The 15,551-nt window shown below is 36.5% G+C and overlaps 1 protein-coding gene across 1 annotated transcript in view; it reads left to right on the top strand.

Moving 5' to 3' along the window:
• Window positions 1-15,551, top strand: part of RP1 (RP1 axonemal microtubule associated) — a 274,928-nt gene that overhangs the window by 37,012 nt on the left and 222,365 nt on the right. Inside the window, exons 5-6 of the mRNA XM_055348747.2 lie at window positions 2,886-3,018; window positions 10,213-10,364. Of these exons, the coding sequence (XP_055204722.2) occupies window positions 2,886-3,018; window positions 10,213-10,364 (285 nt within the window). The remainder of the gene's footprint in view (window positions 1-2,885; window positions 3,019-10,212; window positions 10,365-15,551) is intronic.

Genomic DNA, 15,551 nt, shown 5'->3' with positions numbered 1-15,551 from the left:
GTTGATGAAATAATAGTCTACTAGAATTGAATGCCAGCTTTGAAATTTAGTCTATTCATGCTAAGCAGGAAAATGCCCCTTGAGTATTTTTAAGATTAAAAAAAGGCTTAAATTTTCTACATTGTTCAGCATGAAACATCCTACTTATTAGCATGATTGTCAGTAAATGCAGATCTCCAACACTGGAAATCATAGAGCTTGTCATCCAATTTTATATATGGTGTATTTACATCTTCTGTCATTTCAAAATAAATGCTCTTTAACTAAACAAGTTCTCAAAATGTGCAGAAAATCTAGTCATATTCCTGATATTTTCGGCAAACTTACTCTTCTTGAGTTTTAACATGTGGAAGAATTAAAGAAAAATTCATAGAAGATGAGTAATTCCTTAAAAACATTAAAAAATTCCATTAGCAGAAATATATAGTTGTTAATACCATCTTCTTTATGTTAAAGTTACAAACGATTCTGAAAGCAGAATGAAAAAATAAAACTTACCTTATGAAAATACAGAATGTTGAGGTTATATTTTAAAATTCAAAATTACTACCTGGCTTCTATGTGAAATACTTTTATGCTATATAGAGCTTTTGAAGTATGATATTCAAATTGATTCTTAAGTGATCATATACGACAATATCTTTTTTTCTTCCCTCTCAGTAAGGTAAACTAACATATGAAAATTATCATTAATCCTCCTGCCATTTCATTTGATAGCCAATAAGCAAGATTACATTCATTATGAACTTGGGATGCTGAGACAAAAAATTTTGTATTACGGAGGAATGATATAAAAATCAGGCTGAAAATTTCTATTGTCTTTCTCTCTATGGCAAGTATTCTCTCACTGCAAGGGAACTTTGCCTAAGGTTTACTTTGGCTCTTGTTGAGTACCTGTGAAGAAGAAACACATTCTTGATTCAAAGTTTCCTTCTGAATGTACAAAAGCCCTTATCCAGTTTATCCATTTTGCCAAATTAGATAATGGTTTGAAAATTTTCTGTTCAATTCTTATAATACAGTTTAGAAGTTTGAAATTTGAAATTTTAATTAATCAACTTGTATGGGGATTTGAACAGAATCACTGATTCCATGATAGCAACAATAATACATTTCCATAAAATAACCACATTGCTTTAGAAACTTAATCTTGGTTTTTTTCAAGTTTAGTTAGGGAAGATTACAAAATAAAAAGTTCAAAATGTTAGGTTATTTTCTGCTTCTCAAATGATCAGCTTTGGGCCTTAATTAAAATAATCAAATCAGACAGTCTTGGCAGTAATAACCTTGCAAACAATAGTTTTTCTCACGGGTTCTCAGGAAGCCTTTCTAAAAGTGACATTACATTGTATCAGAATCACACTTAACATGCATTTATAAATGTGAATTCCTGAACCTGTCTGAGTCTCACAGACATTAGTAGGATCAGGTACTGAAAATCTGCCTTTTTTTCCTTTTTGAGACAGGGTCTCCGTCTATTGCCTAGGCTGGAGACCAGTGGCACGATCATGGCTCACTGCAGCCTTGACTTCCCAGGCTCAAGTGATCCTCCCACCTCAGCCTCCCAAGTAGCTGGGACTATAGGCATGCACCACCACACCTGGGTAATTTTTTATTTTTTGTAGAGACGGGGTCTTGCCATGTTGCCCTGGTTGGTCTCAAACTCCTGGGCTCAAGCAATCTGCCCACCTTGGGCCCACAAAGTGCTGGGATTACAGGTGTGAGCCACTGTGCCTGGGTGAAAATCTGCCTTTTTAACGGGGTGATTTTAAAATCATTGAAATTGAAAATCTCTGATTTAAGGCATTCTCAAAAGAGTAAGATTAATTTAATAGTTAAAATAACACCTCACTGAAGCTTTATTTCTAAAAATATTTTAATGAAAAAGTTATCTTTCTGTAAACATTTCATTACACTACAAATGAAACATCTGAATCCATTACAGAACACATCTGAATTCTTAAAAATCAGAAAACATACTGAAGTTTTAAAGTAATTTTGAATATTTAGGTAGGCTAACAATCCTTACATTACCCTTGCACACTGGCATGTTTATTCACTATTTTGTGACATCAATTACTGGAACTCCAGGAGATACTGTAAAAGAATAATAGTACTCTATTCAGAAAAGGCTAGATTTTAGTATCAGAAAATATAATTTTTACTTTTTGATGATTTTCCTATTTTTCAGTTCCTACCAGAAATTATTAACATTCTTGTTTAACTCCAGGATAAATGGATCAGGTATAATAGGTGACCATATAAATAATCAGTGCTTGAATTTTGTTCGTTGCTAAGGATCCAAGGGGGGAACCATATCAGTTTGAATCTGTAGTGTATGAAATCTGACCTTATGCTAATATTTATAAAATCACTTTAAACCAAAAGTTAATTTCTAAGAAGTTGAAACAGGGAAATAATATATTTCTAAAAATGTAAACATCTCTTTCTAAACAGGAAAATATTAATGACATAAGATTTGGGAAGAAATTGCCATGTTTGACATAAACATTTCAAAATATAAACACTAGAAATAGAAAATTTATCTGGGTGCAGTGGCGCGTGTCTGTAGTCCCAGCTACTCAGGAGGCTGAGGTGGGAGGATCACTTCAGCCTAGGAGTTGGCAACCAGCCTGGGCAACATAGCAAGACTTTGTCTCAAAAAAATAAATAAATAAATAGAAATAGGAAGATTTTTAGATAGAGGAAAGAAATGCCATTGTACCTGAGATGGCAGTAAAAGAAGAAATTAGCACTGTCAAATTATCAAGTTTCTCATATTAAAAATAATTCTCTGAGCTAAGTGGCAGTCTTGAACAAAAACTTATTTGACACTTTGATAAAGCATTCCTACATTTTTAAAAGTAATATTATTGTTATTATAGATACAGTTGCATAATATGAATTCTGGAAAACAGTTTTATGTACCTGTTCAACGATGGTTGGCACGAGATCAAGAGGATGGGGAAATCTGTCGAGAATTTCCTCTTTTAAGTAAAGGACAACCCGTCCTTCCAGGTAGGAAAGATTCAACTCCAGGTAGCATGGATAAAACTTGTTTGCCTAAATGCTGAAGGACAGGGAACCAATAAACACATGTTGAGTAAATGAATGATTAAGGACTGCCAGTTTCTTATCACTTACCTCTCCGATGTGGCAGCTGCATCTAAATGCTTTTTAGTTGTTTCACATGCCAGCATTCAGTAGTATGTTCTTGTCAACAGCCCTATAGGAAGGTCGGCTGAAATGCTTCTTAATCAAAACAAGGAAATTAATTCTTAGGCGGTCATAAGAAAATTGAATGTCAAATGACGTTCCTCCAGGGCTAAGAAATGCAAGTCAGTGTATACTTTTCCCACTGGGCTCTGCCTCATTTTTGAAAATTTATCTATTTGATTAGGAAATAAAACACAACTGCTCAATGACTTTCTAAATGTCTGGCCGAAAGCAGAGATGTGTTCAAGCCTTGTGTAAATTTATGGCTGATAATAGGCTCTTGTTCTACTCAGGATTAGGTAGTCACTGCTCCCCAGCACAAGAATTCGGGGTGACTATCCATAAGAACCATTTGCTCTTGGGTCTGCTGGCCTCTGCCTTGGGGGAGAACGGGATAAGGGCATATGAGATTATTAAATAGACAATTGGCAAAAAATGGATTTTTCTCCAATCCAGACTATGTTCTGTTAAAAATGTGATGTTTTAATTTTCTAAATAAATAAATAAATGAGTAATATTAAGTCTTATCCGACATTAGGCTTAGGTCTATACCAACCTGTGTAGTTTTTTGAGGGAACGTAGACTGGTAAACATTTGCACAGATTGATGATTCCTTTGTGGTTTTAAATAAGGTGTGATAACTTTTCTTAAGTTTCTGCAGTTAAAATATTTTTGAAAAGACATGAATAGCCCTAGTTACTGAAAAGTGAAGCAGGAGCATTGTTCTCACCATTCATAACTACTTTTTTCACCATTTAGAAGCATTGTTATCACTATTCTTCGTCATCAGCCCACACATTTCACCTGAAAAGATGTTCGCCAGGTGCCCTATTCCTACCCATTGTTAGTAACAATGCGGAGGTGACTTTCTGCTGCTACTTCCCTCCATTTTAACTGTTAAAGTTCTGCTCAAAGAAGGCACACTCTACAAATATGTTCTGATTTTACTTGTCTTCTGTGTCGGGCTTGACCCTTATGGTTTATTAATAAACATTTTTCTTTTCAGTTTCAGGACATGGCTTGGTATTCTAACCATACCCTATCATATGTATCTATAAATTTGATAAGCCTTTAGTTATCTAGGTCAGTGGTAGATACAGCAAATGATGATTTACCCTTGCCATATTTTTATCTAATATTCTAGCTAAGATTGATGCTGTGTCTGAAATGATATCATTACAAATAAGTTAACACTCTTCACTAGAGGTGGACACATAAGTTCTAGGTGGTACAAATAACGAAAGCTGTATTAATGTCTTTTTTGCTATATTTTATTCCTTTAAGATTATAAAAAGTAATGGTAGTTATTCATCATTTAAGACAACAGTAACTCTAAAAGTGTTTGCCCAGTTTACCAGTATACCATCATGTGTACGTGAAAAAAAATTTGTTGTAATTATGGAATTATTTTCCTGTGAAGGATAAAGGTTCCTAACAAAACACCAAAAGTGGGCGCACAGGCTGTGTGAGCTGCTTTTAAACAAATTTTATTTTTAATTGTGATAATTAACACAAACATTAACCTTACTACGTTAAACATTTTTAAGTGTACCGTTCACTTGTGTTAAGTGTATTCACATTGTTATGCAACAGATCTTTAGAACTTCTGCATCTTACAAAGCTGAAACTCTATATCCATTAAATACTAATTCCCCCCAATCCCCATCCTGCTGCACTTCTCTCAGCCCTTGGGAACCACATTTCTACTTTCTGTTTCTATGATTTTAACTACTTTAGATACATCATATGAATGTAAGCATACAGTTTTTGTCCTTTTGTGACTGGTTTATTTTACCTAATGTAATGTCTATGGTATAGCATGTTAGCAGAATTTTTGTTCTTTTTAAGACTGCATATTACTCTATCATATGTATATACCACAATTTCTTTATCCATTCATCTGACAGTGGACTTTAGGCTTGCTTCCACCTTCTACCTATTGTGAATAATGTTGTAATGACCATGGGTGTGCAAATTTAAATATCTCTTTGAGATTCTACTTTGAACTCTTTTGGGTGTGTATCTAGAAATGGGGTTGCTGAATTATATGGTAATTCCATTTTAAATTTTTTGAGGAACCTCCTTACCTTTTTCCATAGTAGTCGGACAATTTTACATCCCACAAGGGTTCCAATTTCTCTGCATTCTCCCTAACACTTGTTTTTTTTTTCTATTGATATTGGCCATCCTAATGGGTGTGAGGTAGTTTTTCATTGTGGTTTTCATTTGCATTTCTGTAATAATTAGTGATGTTGAATTTTTGTAGGCTTGTAGGCCATTTGTATATATCCTTTGATGAATTGTCTATTCAAGCTCTTTGCCTGTTTTTAAATTGGATTGTCTCTTTTTCATGTGTTATTGTTTAGTTGAAGGAGTTCCTTATTTTTTCTGGATATTAGCCTTTTATCAGATATATGATTGGGAAATATTTTTTGCAACTCCATAAGTTGCTTGTTTACACTAATGATTGTTGCCTTTGCTGTGCAGAAGTTTTTAAGTTTGATGTAGCCCCATTTGTTTATGTTTGTTTTTGTTGCATGTGATTTTGATGTCATATTCAAGAAATAACTGCCAAATTTGATATCCTGAAGGTTTTCTCTTAAGATTTCATCTAGGAGTTTTATGTATTTAGATTTTTATGGTTAGGTCTTTAATCCATTTTTAGTCAATATCTATATTGATGTAAGATAAAGATTCAACTTTATTTATTTATTTTTTTGCATGTGGATATCCAGTTTAGTCAACGCCATTTATTGATGAGACTGTCTTCCTCCTTGTGTGGTCTTGGCACCCATGTCAAAATCATTTCACTGTATAATCGAGGGCTTTTTTCTGAGTTCTCTATTCTATTCTATTAGTCTGTCTATCTTTATCCCAGTACCACACTGCCTTTATTACTGTTGCTTTGTCATATGTATTCAAATCAAGAAGTGTGAGGCTTATAACTTTGATCATTTCAAGATTGTTTTGACTATTCAGGGATCTCTTGGCAATCTACATGAATTTTTGGATTTTTTCCTATTTCTGTAAAAATTGCTGTTGAGATTTTGATAGGGACTGCATTTAATCTTTAGATTGCTTTGGGTAAGGTAGACATTTTAACAATATTAAGTCTTCTAACCTGCAAACTTGGGGTGTCTTTCCATTTATTTGTTTCTTTAATTTATTTTAACAACGTTTTGTAGTTTTCACTGTACATATCTTTCGCTGCCTTGGTTTAGTATTAAGTATAGTATTTTATTGTTTTTGGTGCTATTGTAAATGCAATTGTTTTCTTAATTTCTTTTTGTATTACTCTTTTTTAGTATATAGTAATGCAGCTGCTTTTTGAGTGTTGATTTTGTTGTTTTGATAATTTTTTTTGTGTGGAGCCTTTTAGAGTTTTCTACATATATAACCTGCAAACAGTGATAATCTTGCTTCTTCTCTTCCAGGTTGGATATCTTTTATTTGTTTTTCTTGTTTTAATTGCAATACCTAGAACTTTTAGTCATATGTTGAATAGAAATGATGAGAGTGGGCATCCTTGTCTTTTTCATGATCTTAGACGAAAAGTTTTTTTTCTTTCATCAATAAGTATTGTGTTAGCTGTGAGCTTTCTATATATTGCCATTATTATGTTGAGATAGTTTCCTTCTTTTCCTAGTTTGTTGAGAGCTTTTATCAAGGAAGGATGTTGGATTATAAGAATGCTTTTTCTGCATTGATGAAGTTTTTTGTTTTTTGTCTTACATTCTGTTAATGTGGCATGTTACACTGATCGATTTTCATATGTGGAACCATCCTTGTATATCTAGGTATAAATGCAACTTGGTCATGCTCTGTGTGCTGGGGGTAGGAGGGGGAGCTTCAGCATGTAAAATGCCATGAATTTTCCTACTGACTTTGATGAGGTTCTTTTTGTCTTTGGGCTTGCCTGGGTGCAGGAACCTCTTAGGCGGTTTCTGGGGTTCTCACAAAGGCAAATGTTCCAAGCATTGTTGTTATGATGGTGTCTCTGTGGGCAAATGCATTTTGCTGATGCCCTATGGGTACTTTTTAATGAAACAACTATTTTGTATTTCAGTTTACCCAGTAGAACCCTGGGTAAATATGTCAATTAAGAAAATTTCAGTTCATTTTTGTTATATATTTGTCTTTTAAGTTCTTACATGGAAAATAAAAGAAGAATACCTCTGATTAGAATAGCACAAAGGTGATAGACCACTGTTACTCTGATCCCCCTCCGCTTGTTTTCTCTCTCCAACTTTAGCATAGTTATTTGGTTTTTAAAAAAGGAAAAATGAAATTTTGGTTAGAAAAATAATACGGAAGCCTGAGTGTGGTGGTTTACACTTGTAATCCCAGCACTTTGGGAGGCTAAGTCAGGTGGATCTCTTGAGTTCAAGACCAGCCTGGGCAACATGGTAAAACCCCATCTCTATTAAAAAGTATAAAATTATATATTATGAATATGTAATATAATATAATGTTATAATATATAATTATATTATTATATATACATAATGATATATAATATATACATAATGATATATAAATGATATATATGATATATAAATGATATATATGAGATATATATATAAATATATATATATATATATATATATATATATATATATATATGAGAAAATTAGCTGGGCATGGTAGCACATGCCTGTAGTCCCAGCTAGTCAGGAGCCTGAGGAGGGAGGATTGCTTGAGCCTGGGAGGTTGAGGATGCAGTGAGCCATGATTGTTCCACTGCATTCCAGCCTGAGTGACAGAACCAGACCCTGTATTAAAAAAAAAAAGAAATCTTTAGATTCTTTAGAAAAGGATTGTCAAGTTTACAATCCCAGAAAGTAAATAAAACTTCCCTCAACAGTTCCTACTTATAAACCTTCTGCATGAGCTGAGGAGGGAATGGAATATGAAAGAATATCAACTGATGTGAAAATCCAGAGGATGGAGCTGGTGTGGGAGGGCAGTGCAGAACTGTGTTTGAATTCACAGAATTCTTGAATTAGAATCTTTTTCTCTTCTTCTGGTACTTCATGCCCATGAATATTAGGTATTTTATTATTATCCTACAGGTCCCTGAGGTTCTTTTTTTAAAAAAAGTATTTTTCTGTGTTGTTAGATTGGATGATTTCTATTTATCTGCCTTCAAGCTCATTTGTGCTTTCCTCTGTTCTCTCCAGTCTGCTCTTGAGCCTCTTCAGTGAGTTTTAAAATTTGTTTATGATGCTTTTTTTCAGTTCTAAAATTTCTATTTAGTTCTTCTTTAAATTTTCTATTTCTTTGTGGGGATTTTCTACTTCTCCATTGGTTTTAAGAGTGTTCATGCTTGTTTGTAGTAACATTTGTATCCCGACTGCTTTAAAATCTTTGCCAGATAATCAGTACCCGTGTCATCTCAGTGGTGATGTCTCCATTCTCTTTTCCCATGTGAGCTGATATTTTTCTTGTTCTTAATATTCTGAGTATTCTTATTATATTCTGGGCATTTTACATATTATTATATGAGACACTAGTTCTTATTTAAATCCTAAGGAGAATGTTGATATTTTTGTTTTAGTATATAGTTGACTACTGGTTAATTTCAGGTTATAAATCCTAACCTGTCTTCTGTGGGCTGTGGTTCCAATGTCAGTTCAGTTGTTAAAGCCGCTACAGTTCTTGGATCTTTCTTTTGGTCCTTTGCTTAGAAAACTGAGGCTTTAGTTATCCTGTTGTGCTGTGCACTTCTGCAGTCTTCCTGTTTGGAAGGAAGACCCTATTGAAGCCCAGTTCCACCAAACAGAAGAGAAAGTTCTCTCCTTCAGAATTTTGGCTCCAATGTGCTCTTCTTCCCATGCACAGGGATGTAAGAAAATAGAGAAATGCAAGTAAAAAAATGGTAGCATGTCTGCATCTTCTCATCTTTATATTTGAGGAGTTCCCTTTCCAGCCTCCTGAACCAGAACTAGAGGGCTTCTACCGAGCCCCCATATCTGAGGTCCCAGTACCTATTTCCAGGTCTCTGGTGCATTGAATCCAGGCTGGGGGACTGTGGAGGAGGAAAAATGGTAAACTCACAGATGCTTGGTGTTACTTTAAATGTTGGTCTTCTTCCCCATTCCTCCTGCTGCTGTTCACGTTTTGATCTTCATATAACTGTTCTATGCATTCTGTCAAAGTTTTATAGCTGCATTCAGTAGGAGAGACTGGATGGTGTGGGTTACTCTATATTACCTGGAACTAGAACTCTTGATTGGATTTCTGTACAGTAGTCCCCGCTTATCCATGGTTTTTCTCTCCTTGGTCTCAGTTCTTCAAAGTCACTTGCTGTCCAAAAATATTAAATGTAAAATTCCAAAAACAGACAATTCACAAATTTTAAGTTATGTCCCATTCTGAGTGTAATGAAATCTTCTGCTATCCTGCTCCATCCTGCCCTGATGTGAATCACCCCTTTCTCTAGTGAATCCATGCTGTGTATGCTCTCTGCCTGTGCATCACTTAGTAGCCATCTTGGTTATTGTCTCGACTGTCACAGCATCGTAGTGCTTGTGTTCAAGCAACCCTTATTTTACTGAATAATGGCCTCAAAGTGCAAGAACAGTGATGCTGGCAATTTGGATATTTCAAAGAGAAGCCGTAAAGTACTTCCTTTAAGTGAAAAGGTGAAAGTTATTGAATTGATATGAAAAGAAAAAAAAGTATGTCAAATTTGCTAAGATTTGTGGTAAGAACAAGTTTTCTGCCTGTGAAATTGTGACCAGCATATTGTTATAATTAATCAGTTTTATTGTTGTTAATCTCTTATGGTGCCTAATTCGTAAACTAAACTTTATTATAGGTATGTATAAATAGGGAAAAACATAGTATATATAGAATTTTTTACTATCTGTGGTTTCTGGCATCCACTGGGGATCTTGGAACTTTTCTACCATGGATAAGGGGAGATTTCTGTATGTAATTTTCTGTTATATGAGTACTGCTTGGCACTGAAAGTTTTTTTTCTTATGTTGTCAGTGACAATATATGAAGTGAATGTGGCAACAGGTGAGCTATGGAATGCTGGAACAGTAGCAAACGTCTACATTTCTATCCATGGGGAAAAGGGAGATACAGGATCCAGACAACTATTTAGATCGAAGAGCTCCTTCAATTTTTTAAGAGGACAAGTAAGCAAAATGCCCTTTGATTTTAAAAAGATTAATCATGGTAAAAACACAAAAAATAAGATTTGCTGTTGTAACTATTTTAAGAGTGTTTTAATTTCACAGTTTAGTAATGTTAAGTATATTCACATTGCTGTGCAACAGATCATCAGAACTTTTTCATCTTCCAAAATTGGTAATCTAATAATTAGCACCTCCCCATTTCTCCTTCCCTTCAGTCCCTAGTAACCACCATTCTACTTTCTATTTCTGTGTATTTACTTCAGATACCTCATGTAAGGGAAATAATATAGTAATTGTCTTTTGTGACTGGCTTATTTCACTTAGCATAATGTCCTCAAGATTCATCCATGTTATAGCATGTGACAGTATTTCCTTTCTTTTTAAGGCTGAATAATACTCCATTGTGTGTAAACAAACAAACTACATTTTGTTTATCATTTCATCGATTAATGGACATTTGGGTTGCCTCCACCTCTTGGCTATTGTGAATAATGCTACTGTGTACATAGGGGTGCAGATATCTCTTTGAGCTCATCTTTTCAAATTGTTTTTGATACATATTTAGAAGTGGGATTGAGGGATCATATGGTAGTTTGTTTTTAATTTTTTGAAACTACTGTGCTGTTTTGCATAGCTGTTGTACCATTTTACAATCCCACCAGCAGTGCACAAGGGTTCCAGTTTTGCCATCTCCTTGCCAAGACTTGTTAATTTTTTTTTTATGTAACCATCCTAATGGCTATGAAGGGATATCTCATTGCTTTCGATTTACATTTCTTTATTTATTAGTGATGTTGAACATCTTTCATATGCTTATTGGCCACTTGTATATAATCTTTGGAGAAATGTTTGTTCAAGTCCTTTGCCCATTTTAGGGTTGGGTTATTTGTAGGAATAGAAAACCAAATACTGTATGTTCTCACTTATAAGTGGAGCTAATTATAGGGTACTCATGGACACAATGAGAGCAACAATAGACACTAGGGTGTGGAGAGGGATGTGAGAGAAGGAGGCAAGGATTGAAAAACTGTTGGGTACTATGCTTAGTACCTGGGTGATGGGATCATTCATATCCCAAACCTCAGCATCACACAATATACCCAGTTAACACACCTGCACATGTACTGCCTGAATCTAAAATAAAAGTTGAAAAAGAAAAAATTGGGTTATTTCTTCTTTTTTGTTGTTGAATTGTAGAAGTTCTTTATTTATTCTGGAACTTAAACCTCTGTATTTCCTCTTTGTTGAAATTCTCACTTGGTTCATTCATCACTCTCTTGATGTCAGTATCTTTGTGACTGTTATTTTGAATTCTCTGTTGAGTAAATCACTTAGCTCCATTTCTGGAAGTTAATCTTGTTCTTTTTTTGGGACATATTCCCCTTTTTTCTTCATTTTCTTTGACTCTTTCTATTAGTTTCTATGCATTAGACAAGACAGCCACCTCTCCCAATCTTGTGAGACTGGCTTCATGTAGGAAATAGAACTCACTGATCAACTTGGCAGAGATTAAGTGCCTCTCAAACTTTTGTATTTGCCCCAACTACTGTCTTTGTTTTTAGTGGCCCCCAGGAGTTTAGGGTGTGCCAAGTCCTGTCAGTGCCCCAGAGATAGGTAAGATAGAAGTCAGTCTCTTGAGAAGCAGCTGGAAAAGATGAGTTGCTAGATGTGTGATCAAGTTCGTTTTTTCCTCAGGCAGAAACTCAGAGCTGGAGTTTATCTCTCACTCACTCTGCATTAAGCTGGGGAGAGGATCTGTGGCAAATGCCTGCACTCCTGTTCAGACCACACAGTTGCATTGCTCTTTGTTGCTCCCAAGAGCCTAGCAAATGCCCAGTTTCATCAGTTCTTAGAGACAGGTGGGTCAGCTGGAGACCTGTTCTATCTCTGGAATGAACCAGAGGAAAGAGCTGTATGAAGTGTGCAGACACTCAGTAGACTACTGATTGCTTATTCTGTCACCGCCTGGATGCAAGATAATTAAAAATGTAACCCATGGAAATCGTTGGGAAACTTGACATTAGGTGTACAGTCAAACCCCTTTCAAAGAAAAACTGGGTGCTGGGGGTTTTTGCCTGCTCTCTCTGTATGAAGCCAGGAGAAAGCTGCTGGAAGTGCTCCTTATGTGTTTAAAGCATCTCTTCATTCACTGCAGTCCCTGGGGTACTTGAGAATGCCTATCCCCATCAGCTCCTACAGCTAGGTGATTTAGAGGCCAGTCCCTCAGGTAGAAGCTGTAAAATATGGGACATTCGATGTATGGACAAACTCCTTCCAGGGAGAAGATGAAGATTGGCTTTATCGCCGGAGCCAGCTGGGGAAGAAGGCATGTCTGTTCAGGTTCACAAAGGACTTCTAATTACTTGACTTATCACCAACCAGATGCTGGCTAACTAGAAGCTCAACTCTGGGGCAACATCTGAGAAAGTGCAAGTCCAACCTTTTGTAGTGAGAAAATGGGATTTGGGTATTTTTGCCTGCTTGCTCTGTGCTAAGCCTTATGTGGGATAGCTGCTAGAAGTGTTCTTGTACCCAGTTAAAATTGCCTCTTTGTTGTCTGTGGTACCAGGGAATTCTCAAATGCTGAGCCCCCACATTTCCAGAGGTAGGTGATTTAGGAGCCAGTTATTTAGGTGGGAGCTATGGAAGTTGGGATGCTCAGTGTGTGGAGAAACTCTTTTCAGGGAGAAGCTGGAGACTTGGTTTTATTGCTGGAGTGAGCTAGGGTGAGAAGACATGGGAAGTACCCACATGCCTATTGAGGCTCTGGGAACTTTACTAATTTCCTGCCCTCTAGGCTTCCAGATGTACTCTAGTTAAAGCCCTGACCCCCGGACAGCAGCTGGGATTGTGTGCAGTCAGACCTCTTCCAGGGAGAAACTGGAAGTTAGATAATTTTCCTTGCTTACTCTGCACTAAGTCTAGGGGTATAGCTGCCTGTTTAAAACCACCTCCTAGTTCTTTGTGATCCCAGGGGATTTTCAAATGCCAAGCCCCATCTGTTCTCAGAGGCAGTTGATGTAGGAGCCAATCCCTTGGATAGCAACCATAAAAGTTAGGTTTTCTCCTCCACAATCCCTCAATCTGGATTCAATGCACCAGAAACCTGGAAATAGGCACTGGACCTCAGATATGGGGGCTCAGTAGAAGCTCTCTAGTTCTGGTTTAGGAGGCAGGAACGGGAACTCCTCACATATAGAGAAGGTGCAGACATGCCACCTTTTTTTTTTTACTTTCATTTTTCTATTTTTGTACATCCCCATGCCTGGGAAGAAGAGCACACGGGAGCCATCATTTTGAAGGAGAGGAACTTGTGCTTTTGTTTGGTAGAGCTGGGCTTTAATGGGGTCTTCCTTACAAATGGGAAGACTGCAGAATTGCACAGCACAACAGGATAACTAAAGGACAGAAATGGAAGAGTGGATCCTATGTCCAGAATTCTGTCTCGTTTGAAGGCTGCCTGAGAAACTGGTTTATGTCTCCCCCAACTTGGAGCCATGACAGAAAAGGCAGATAGTTTGGAAGCCTGGAAAAACAGAGGTCAGCCCTGCAGCCTGTTTTTTGCAGCAGAGATTCTTCAGTACAGCAGAGAGACAATAAGACAAGAAAGAGATTGTGGGCTCCAGATGAAAAACAAACACTTCCTTTTTGAAGCTGGAGAAGCTCCTGACTGTGCAGTGCTATTTCTGGGGTGTGGTTTGCGGCAGGAGCTTATCTCAGCTTTTTCTACCTGTTTCGGTGTGGATATTTTCTCAGTTTCCCAGTGTGTGTGTGTTGCAACAAGTGTCTGAATTTCTCTCAAAATGAATCGATGTATTTGTATTTGTTTATTTGGTACGTCCATGGAAGAATCGAAAGTCAGAATCCTCCTAGTCTGCCATATTGCTGACATCACCCAACCCAATGATGGTTTAAAGAGTGAGTTGTTAATAACAGGCTCTGAAATTGAGGCAATAGTTAATAGCCTATCAACCAAAAAAAGTCCAGGACCAGACAGATTCAAAGCTGAATTCTACCAGAGGTACAAAGAGGAGCTGGTACCATTCCTTCTGAAACTATTCCAATCAATAGAAAAAGAGGTAATCCTCTCTAACTCATTTTATGAGGCCAGCATCATCCTGATACCAAAGCCTGGCAGAGACACAACAAAAAAAGAGAATTTTAGACCAATATCCCTGATGAACATCAATGCAAAAATCCTCAATAAAATACTGGCAAACCGAATCCAGCAGCACATCAAAAAGCTTATCCATCGCGATCAAGTGGGCTTCATCCCTGGGATTCAAGACTGGTTCAACATATGCAAATCAATAAACGTAATCACAAGCATTCCTATACACCAATAACAGACAAACAGAGAGCCAAATCATGAGTGAACTTCCATTCACAATTGCTACAAAGAGAATAAAACACCTAGGAATACAACTTACAAGGGATGTGAAAGACCTCTTCAAGAAGAACTACAAACCACTGTTCAACGAAATAAAAGATGACACAAACAAATGGAAGAACATTCCATGCTTATGGATAGGAAGAATCAATATCGTGAAAATGGCCATACTGCCCAAGGTAATTTATAGATTCAATGCCATCCCCATCAAGCGACCAATGACTTTCTTCACAGAATTGGAAAAAACTACCTTCAAGGTCATGTGGAACCGAAAAAGAGCCCACATTGCCAAGACAATCCTAAGCCAAAAGATGGATTAAAGACTTAAATGTTAGACCTAAAACCATAAAAACCCTAGAAGAAAACCTAGGCAATACTATTCAGGACATAGGCATGGGCAAGGACTTCATGACATAAACAGAAAAGCAACGATAACAAAAGCCAAAATAGACAAATGGGATGTAATTAATCTAAAGAGCTTCTGCACAGCAAAAGGAACTACCATCAGAGTGAACAGGCAACCTACAGAATGGGAGAAAAGTTTTGCAATCTACCCATCTGACAAAAGGCTAATACCCAGAATCTACAAAGAACTTAAACAAATTTACAAGAAAAAAAAAACAACCCCATCAAAAAGTGGGCAAAGGATATGAACAGACGCTTATCAAAAGAAGACATTTATGTGGCCAACAGACACATGAAAAAATGCTCATCATCACTGGTCATCAGAGAAATGCAAATTAAAACCACAATGAGATACCATCTCACACCAGTTAGAATGGCGATTATTAAAAAGT

Source organism: Gorilla gorilla, chromosome 7 (assembly GCF_029281585.2).
Source record: "Gorilla gorilla gorilla isolate KB3781 chromosome 7, NHGRI_mGorGor1-v2.1_pri, whole genome shotgun sequence".
NCBI lineage: Eukaryota > Metazoa > Chordata > Mammalia > Primates > Hominidae > Gorilla > Gorilla gorilla.
This window is presented reverse-complemented; position numbering and strand designations above follow the sequence as displayed.